A 9051-nucleotide genomic window follows, 5' to 3' on the forward strand; every position below is an offset into this window, starting at 1 on the left:
ATCTCAAATAATGCCCACCCTAGGAAGTAGTTTCTTTTAATGTTGCCATGTGTTCGGTGAAGAAACTGCAGTTTGAGAGGTAGCTTGCCCAAAGCTGATTACAGGCTTTTTACATCATGGCACCTCTACAATATAGGCTAGTGGGGAGGTTGAGTAAGGGATCCTAAAATCATAAGAGAAAGGGTACCAAATGACTTTGAAGGACCTTTTCCTGAAAGATATTTCCTAAAGCAAGATTCTAGTCTCCTGCACCCAGAGCTAGAGCGAGGCAGGGATGACTAGAGGGAGATGGACAAAATGATAGTCCAACCCCAGTAACCTGCCCCTGCCTTTCTGGAATTCTTTCTTAAGAGTCAGGGCCTCAGGAACCACCATCCATACCTGGTCCTTCAGAGTTCTATTCCAGAAAAAGGAAATGGCCGGACATGACAGTGTGGAGCTGTGACCACAGGGTGGCAGCAGTGCTTCAGCTGTAGAGGATGGCTCCGGAGGCCCAGGTGAGGTGAGTCCTAAGCTGTGCTCCCTAGTGAAATGGGGTCCATCTACAAAGATTTGAAGCAATCACCACTTTCTGTGGGCTCTGAAACTTTTTAGTCTCCTCCTGTATCTCACTTTTTACCCACAGGTGACTCTCAGAATAGTAACCCCCCAAGAGGCATATATGCAGGAGTGTGAATGCGCTGGGTGACCCCAACTACAGCCAGTCAGGGGAGGAACTAGGCTGGGCCATCCTAGCCAACTCTGACTCTGGCTCTTTTCCCCCTATTCCTCTATTCCACGACACAATGCCTAGCTCTTCCTGACATGACTTTATGTTTTTATTCTACAATTAAGAAAGAGAGCAGGTGATCAATTGGAGCTCTCCAACCTGTTGAGGGATTGGGGGTTCTTGAAGGCCCCCCAGGGCCTGGCTCTGACAAAGTGTCTGCAATTAATGATGCTTTAAGAGCTCTGGAGACAGGATTTATGCATCTAATAAAGTCTGCAACTCCGGGCTTAGGGGCTGGGGCCGGAGGCTGCGAGCAGGAAGTCCCCAGGGGGCCATGGGAGGGGATCCCAGGGGCTTTTAATGGAGCTGAGCATTTCCATTGCATGCTCTAGATTCCCCCCTCAGGCTGCTGTGGGGATGGGGGACAGGGAGACAGCAGGTATAAGAGGCAGATGTGGCCACAGAAGGCAGATGACAGCATGGATTCCAGGCAGGCGGTAGTGCTGCTGGTGGCGCTGCTGTTAATAACGGACTAGGGGCACGCTGAAGGACCAGGAGGCTGGGATAGAGATCAGATCTTTGCGGTAAGTTAGCACCCCCAGCCCCATGTCACCATTTTCCTCTACCTCAGCTTGAGACTTGTGCTCTAGGTTCAAACACTCTAGTGGCCAAGGTTTTCATTCGGTCCTCACATCTGAGCCACATTCTTCCCTTTGTGACCTAAATGTCAAAGGCCTTTGCCAATCTTCCATCTGGATGTTCCCGTACCACAGGAGGAAGACACTGGACTCCACCCACAGTAGGATGCCCAGACCCCTGGGTCACTTTTGCGCTCCCTGCTCCGGGTCATTGCAGAAGAGACCTGTCCGGGGCAGAGCCTTCCCACTTCAGCCCCAGAGGTGAGTCTGAGAGGAACACCGCCAAGACCGGGGCCAGAGGGAGAGGACAGGCAGGGAGTTAGGGAAGGGGGGAACCGGAAAAACCTACAGCTGAGGATCGTTCTCTTGTAAGGTTTGGCAGAAACACCTGGGACTCCTGGAACAACAAATGGCTGAGTCCCCAAGCTGGGGACGGCCTGAGCTCCCCATTCTGGAGCCTGGCTGCACCTCAGCGCTTGGGGAAGAAGTGACATGTCATTCCTTGATATGTCTGCATGCAAAGCCCACACCCCGAAGTGCTATGTGTCCTCTCAAATAAAGCTGCCTAGCTTCTGAATCCAGGTGTCTGTGTCTGAGACTTGAAAGGGTTGGGAAGGAGCCCAAGGCAAGAACCATAGCTCCTCCATTTCCACCAAACTCTCCAGGAATGCAGCTGATGGGGTTCCCGGAGGTCCCACTACACCCAGCCTCCTGCCACCAGAAAGGCAGACATGGGGACATGTGGGGAACAAGGTGGAGAGGCACCACCGGGGAGGTGATCTGGCACTCACCTCGTCTGCCATCAGCTACTCAGGGAAACAGTTAAGAATCCAAGCAGCACATTTATTCTGGGCTCTAGGAGAAAGCCCCTGATTTCATCATCACCATTAACATGAGGATCGATCCTGGGCCACCTGAGGCCGTGGTCCCTGGCTCCAGGCCCCGTGCCCTCCTCAGCCTGCAGGGAGGCAGTCTGTGTCAGAGGTAGAGATGGTGGTACCTCTAGGGGGTACCAGAGCTGGACAGATGCCTGGGCCAGGGGGCGAGAAGAGCAGAAAGCAAAGGTGCACATCCATGAGTCCAGCTGGAGTTTTACTTGCTGCCTGCCATGATCTTGAGGTACTGCAGGGCACGGCGAGCAGCCTCGCCACGAGCTGCCTCCCTGGTGGTTGCAGAGCCATGACACACGGTGGCTGGCTGTGTGGACAGCTCCACCAGGCACTGGCAAAGCCCGCTCAGGCTCAACTCCTCTAGAGACCAAGAGAGAGGAGGGAGACAGTGTTGGGTGGGAAGGCTGCACCAGGAGGGGTGCACCCACGTCATGGTCATGTCCCCCCGACTCCTTATACCCATCTATACTTGCTCTGATCCAGTCCCCCACCATCTCCCAGCCCCGCAACTAGCCATACCAATATCCAGGTAGCTGACATGGAAGGCCTGCTCCTCAGAGAGCTCACTGAGGACACTGCAGCAGGCAGGGCCCAGAGCACCTAAGGAACCCAGGGAGCAGCTGCGGAGGGACAGGATCTTCTCCCCCACTGAATTTCGCAAAGAATCCCAAGTGCAGCCTGGGCCCCGGTTCCGAAGTCCATCCAGGCGGGAGCCTACACCCTGACAAGATGGAAACATTGAGAACGATGTGGCCATGGGCTGTGAGACCCAGGCATTTAACAGACATTCAATGTCCAAGGAGAGATAAGCCCAAAGAATGCTTCCTCCAGCTTGCCTCCCCTCAGTCAATCCCTGTATGGCCCCCTCTCGCTACTAGATCCCAGACGGGATGGCTAGGCAGTCTGCAGGGCCCCGGCCCTGGGCCAGCTTCCCCACGGCACTCACCAGACAGGCCTACAGCTGAGGCTGAGATGGGGCCCAGGAACCCTGAGTCTGATAGGAAAACGGACAGAAGCAGGCCTGGGACTCAGAGGGGCTCACTCCCGAGTCATAGACCTGAGTCCCCAGAGGCCTGGTATGGAGGATGGCCCACAAGCCACTCACCATGGAGAAGTGGTCATCATCAGGCTCTGCCTCATTCCCATCCCGGGCATCCAGAGGCACCGTGTGCACTCGAAGAAGCATTTTGGCCGCTGCATTACGCTTTGCCAACTTTTTGGAAGTGCCACTGCCTGCATGTGGGGAGAGGGTTACTGGATTATGACTCCCAGTAGACCAAGTGCTTTACACCCAACTCAAACTTGGTTTGAGGGTTCCCTCAGGAGGTATCAAGTGGAAAAAGATCAGGACCTGCCATGCACCTGAGTACCTGACTGGCAGAAGAGGAAAGAAGGATAGCATGCAAGGAAGAAGCTAGGAGGAAGGAGCAGAGCGGGGAGAGTGAGGCTACAGCAGAAAGAAGCTAGGAGCTGCCTGTGCCCGGGACTAGAGTACTGGGGGATAGTAGCTGCAAGAACTCCTTTCTGCCCAGTTACCAATCTCAATGAAACGCTCCACTCGGCAGGTCATGGTAAACTCTTTACGATGGGCTGGCCCAGACTCCTGGGTCACCGTGTACTCAGGTAACCGCCAGCCCTTCTGTACCACCAGCTCCTTAGAAGGGAGAAACAAGGATGTACAAGGCTGAGTAAAAAATGAATCCAATATTCTCTCCCTCCTACCCTAGAAGCCTCAGATTCCAGGTTAGAAGAGGAATAAAGAGGGTGGAAAAGCTCTCAGAACAGGAAAACCGCCCCCCATATCCTTCCTTCATGGTCCCTGGTTCAGGGGAAGACAGGCATGCACAGGAAATGAGGATGGGGCCACACCTGCAGAGCACCAACAGGGTTGCACTCAGACTGCTGAGGGGAGACAGGGGGCTGCACCTCCATGGGGGGGCTCCTGAAGGAAAAAGGGCCCAGGGCCAAAGCTGAGGGAGCTGGTTCTTTCTGCAGCTGCCCACGAGTCCTAAGCCTTGTTTTCATTTCCCCCACTACCATCTCCCTACTTCCCACCAGGCAGGCAGCTGTCTGTCCAAAAGTGCAGCCTACTTCCTTCCCCCTCCCCAACAAGTGAGGTCTCCTCCAGGTCTCAGGCTCATTTTGATTTTTCTGGAACATCTGATCATCACTTCACCAGGACAGTAGGAGAGGGGCTGTATAACCAGTCCCTGGAAGCACCTGATGGGACTCAAACACATCATGGAACCATCATGGGGCCAACTCGAAAGAAAACAGGGCCTGCGAGACCCTTAAACATGGTCAAATACCATCCACATGGATATTTAAAAATCATTAATTACCTCTTGTCCCAAGAGCTTACCAGCTGGTGCAAATTCTTCAAACTGGTCCTCAACTATTTCAGCCTCTGTTTACTCTCAGACTTCCTTACGCCTGACTAGCCTGGGTCCAAGGGCTGGGGACCAGGAGCCAGGACCCCTTCCAACCCCCCTCAGGCAGTCAGGAGACACAAAATACCTGGCTGGGACAGCAGACAGAAGAGGAGTAGCAGCCGATGCAGCAGTAAAAACTGGAATGTCCTCAGGCAGTGAAGAGTCTAGGGGAGAAAAAGAACTTCCCGAGGGGAAGGGGGCCTTTGATTCACACCCTACTGGGGGTGGGAGGAGTAGAGGAAGGGTGGGGGACCCAGGTCCTCCTGATCTGCCCATCCTCTAAGACAATTGCTTCCCACTTGAGCCAAAGACTCAGGGAAGCTCAACCACCAGCTCTTCCTTCTGAGATCCTTGGCTGCCAAACACCAGATCAAAAAGACTGAGGAAAGAGGGAAGAGGGTCTCTTTTGACCCAAGAACCATGGGAGTAACAAACTCCGACCTAAGTGCAGAAAAAGAGAGGAGGCATGTTGGGGAGCAGCAACTCCCTCCAGGCTCAGCCTCTACCCCTTCCCTCCCTAGCCTGAGCCCCAAACCACAGTCACAACCCCTCGGTGGGACTGGCCATTCCCCCTAGAATCGTTGATCACAACAGGAGCCCTGGAAGCATTCTGCTCAGGTGCAGAGGAAACTCAGGAAGAGGCCAGGTCAAGGTGGCTAAATTTACAAGGCCAGGCCTACTGGAGAGAGGGGCTGGTGTAGGGGTCTGGGTTCCTGGCAAGGCCTCTAGGATGCCTCAGCTGTTCCTCCCTCACCTGCTGTCCTCCAGGGCCGGTTCCAGCATGCTCCCCCCTTTGAGGTGTTTGAGGGCCACCTCAGCTGCCTTGTGCTTGGCTGCCTTCTTGCTGGGGCCCTGACCTGAGAGAGGGGGTGTGGGCAATACTGGAGGTCACTGGAAGGACAGAAGAGAAACCAGCATCCCACAGCCTCTCTCCTCACAGCCACAGGGAGTCAAACAAGCCCCCTTTCACCGACCTCCCACTGCCCAAGACTGGAAGAGTTACACTAATTGCTGGAAGGAAAGGCCCTTATCTTTCCATGAACTCCCCAAATCAAGCTACACCAGGCAGAACTACTCCTAAGCTCAGACACTTTGGGTGGAGGTTCTTTTTTGCCTTACTTTCCTCTGGGAAGCACTTTCTTTTCTCTCAATAAATAGGGATGGCTGGAAAAATAGAAGGTAGGTTCTAGAGCAGGGGGTCCAACCCCCAGGCCTTGGACCACTACTGGTCCGTGGCCTGTAAGGAACCGGGCCGCACAGCAGGAGGTGAGCGGTGGGTGAGTGAGCGAAGTTGCATCTGTATTTGCAGCCTCTCCCCAGCGCTAGCATCACTACCTCAACTCCACCTCAGATCATTAGGCATTAGATTCTCATAGGAGCACCAGTCCCTGGTGCCGAAAAGTTGGGGCCCACTGAGAGTCTAGAGTCAAAACCTGGCTCTGACACTAAGCAAGTGACCTTGCACCAGTCATTGAATCGCTGAGCCTCAGTCTCCTCATATTCAACATGAAGATATTACGACCTACATTACTAGATTAGACTGAGGTTTATAATTAAATTGGAATTTAGTTAAGCACCTAGAACAGAGCCCAGCACAGCTGGCACTCACTCCCCAAATACTTCGCTGAGATTTCCGTTTATCTCCTCTTTTTCCTCTAGGATGACGATCTACCAGATCACTGTGGCAGTTCTGCTTGCTCCTCTAATTCTCCCAAGTTCTACCTACCTCTTCATAGACCTGTTCTCCCAATCCAGTCAGTGGCCTTTCCCCCCTGAAATCTCTCCTTCCCTTACTGGCCTTGAAAAGATTCCAAGAAATAAAGCCAATAGGGCCCTGTGAATGCACATCCCAGTCAGGCTGCCCAAAACTTCCTCACCAGTGCAGCTGGTGTCGCCAACGGTGACCCGAAAGGTGAAATTAGGCTGGTGGGCTTGGCCCTCGGCTTTGAGAAGGTCGTACACGGGCGTCTTCCCTATTCTGGTCCCATATTCTTGCAGAAGGCTGATCGGGGTCTTGCCCGGGTTGGCTGCCAGCATTTGCTCTATACTGGGGGGAGGGGCACAGATCCTCATCACACTTCCCCTCTCTGCACCCACCTGGCCAAGCACTGCTATATCAGACCCAGGTACACTATTGGGGTACAAGGGGTCCAAGGGACCCTAGGCAGTACAGCAGCCATTGGCTGGGTTCAATGTGGAGTAGAGGTGCAGGCTGGGAAAGAAGGGTCCACTGCGGGTAATGCACTGTTCCAGTCTCAGTTAAGGCGAGGGATCCTGTACCCAAGTGCAGATTGGAAGTGCATGTCCCGAGACACAGTGCAAGCCAGGAACCCAGTACCCACCAAATGCACTAAATGTCGGGGGCATAAAGCCCAGCGCCCCAGTGCAGTCTGGGAACCGGGCCAATCCCAAACTATTTCGAGCTGAAGGCAGTGACCACTGCTCGGGTGCATGCCGGGAACCACGGCCCACTACCCCAGTGCTTGCCGGGAAGAACCCTCAGGCCAGATGCATGCTGGGGCCGCGCCGCTACCCCTCCGCACCGTACCGCGCTCTTCACCCTGCAGCGATTGGTATGGGGCGGCTCACCTGGGCAGCCCGCAACCCGTGGTAGTGCCGGAGCCCTGCTCCTCTTCACTCATTCCCTCCTCCGTCCCCGCGGGCGCCACCGTGACTGCAGCCTCCACGCGCCCTAATACACCGCTGACGAGCTAGGGCCGGGGCCAAGCCCCGAGTCGTGGCCGGTCGGGCCCGACGCAGGGCATGCTGGGATATGGAGTCAGCCGCCCACCCTATTCCATGAGTCTCCATGAGGAGAGGAGCTATCCGTCCCACAACGCTCTGCGTGCTTCGCCCTGGCAGGCAACACCGCCTTCTGGGAGGAGCGCCGACCCCTCCACATTTGCTGCTCGAGCTGAGGGTGGTTTTTTGTTTGTTTATTTTTTATATCGCCCCGCCTCCTTCCGTGTCTTCTCTCCCCTGGGCGGGGGTTCTAGGCATGCGTATTAGAGTGGAAGCGGCTGGGGGCGGGGCGGTAAGGGCTGACGAGCTGTGATGGGGCGCGCCTTCGAATCCCGAGAAAACTACAGAACCCAGGCGCTCACGCGCCATTTTTGTCGCAGCTGGAGGGGCTGGGTGAAGCATGCACGAGAAGCTTCCCGGCGTAATTGGTTATTCCCTATTGCGCTTACGTGCTCTACGTGGATTACGATTGGTTACTTCACCTAGAGGGGCAGGGACAAGGAAAGAGTCAGCTCCCTTGACCCCACCTCTTTCTTAAGAAAGGGTTGTGATTGGTTTAGAGGAGAGACCGCCGTAAGATCCTTACTCTTTGCAGTCTGGGAGAATGGACCTTACCTGGACGCGGGAGGGGACTGTTCTTTGACCGCCTCAGAGAGCTGGGACATTTGTATTTCCGAGTCCATCTCACACTTACCCCTCAGCCCTCGGCATTAGCCCCTGGCCTTCAGGCCTTGGTCTCAGATCCTGCTTCCTTTTCCTAGGTTGTCCTTCACCTCTCTTCCCCTTAATTCTGCCCCTCAACCCGCCGGATTTCCACTTCTTTTTTAAAGTCTTTTTAGAATGGTCCTAGTGAACCTTTCTGTAGCTGGCCAGGAGACTGTTGGAGCCTGAGCATCAGGCTATAGTGGGACGACAGAATTGGAAGGGCTAAGGCATATGGTGGTCTCATTACCTCTGCCATGGGTCTTAGGTCTCTCAGTTGAAAAGAGCAAGACAAGACTTTGGTCTCTTAAAACTAATCGACTAACCTGGGTTTTTCAGAGCTCCATTTCCTCCTCCCCAAAGGCTCGCAACCACTGGGTTGAAAGATGAGAGAAAAATCTTGTGACCTTGGAGAGAAAGAGATCACGAAAAATGCCTAGTTCTTATGAGTGTTCTGAGAATGGGTCAGGGAAGAAGGGATATCTTGTTCTGAACCTGGGGTGGAGGTCTAGAGGAATCTTGGAATAATAAGGAGGGGGTCATCCAGGAACACGGGAGGGGGACGGGGCATTGAGCTAACTGGATTCCCATTGGGTGGAACTGGAGTGGTGACAACTAAGGGAAGGAAAGCTGGCAAAATAGATGTGACAAGGGGAGCAACTCTACAGCGTGTATGTCGGGGGGGCGGGGTTCCTATATGAGGGGCTGCTGTCTCAGGGTATAGGAGGGAGTTTATAAGACCGATCGTAGGGGGCTCCTACGGAATCAGCGTAAGGCCCAAGGTGGGACAGTCAGCTGGAAGGTAAGGGGCCGAGACGGGCCAGGGACAAGACCGGAGCGTGCCGGATGGCAGCAGCGGGCCCCTTTAAGAGGCCGGCGGCTCCAGCGCAGCATCCCCCGCTCAGGGCGTGTCCGTCCCGGGGGGCCAGGGGCGGGGG

General features: G+C 54.7%; 1 protein-coding gene across 3 annotated transcripts; it reads right to left on the reverse strand.

The window, feature by feature from the left end:
• Positions 1-2169: 2169 nt before the first annotated feature.
• TARBP2 (TARBP2, RISC loading complex RNA binding subunit) lies at positions 2170-7796 on the reverse strand. Of its 3 annotated transcripts, none has more exons than XM_011375789.2 (9): positions 7259-7796; positions 6547-6716; positions 5424-5526; positions 4755-4850; positions 4107-4179; positions 3774-3891; positions 3343-3470; positions 2757-2958; positions 2170-2597 (listed from the first exon to the last, which is right to left on the reverse strand). In XM_011375789.2, exons 1-9 carry the CDS (start codon positions 7309-7311, stop codon positions 2440-2442), a joined length of 1101 nt encoding a protein of 366 aa, XP_011374091.1. In that variant the 5' UTR covers positions 7312-7796; the 3' UTR covers positions 2170-2439. The 3 variants fall into 3 exon arrangements, with proteins under 3 accessions (XP_011374091.1, XP_011374092.1, XP_023376552.1); XM_011375790.2 differs by lacking the exon at positions 7259-7796 and adding an exon at positions 7012-7156; XM_023520784.1 differs by lacking the exon at positions 5424-5526 and having other exon boundaries at positions 4755-4833; positions 7259-7601.
• Positions 7797-9051: the final 1255 nt, after the last annotated feature.

Source organism: Pteropus vampyrus, unplaced genomic scaffold (assembly GCF_000151845.1).
Source record: "Pteropus vampyrus isolate Shadow unplaced genomic scaffold, Pvam_2.0 Scaffold276, whole genome shotgun sequence".
Lineage (NCBI taxonomy): Eukaryota > Metazoa > Chordata > Mammalia > Chiroptera > Pteropodidae > Pteropus > Pteropus vampyrus.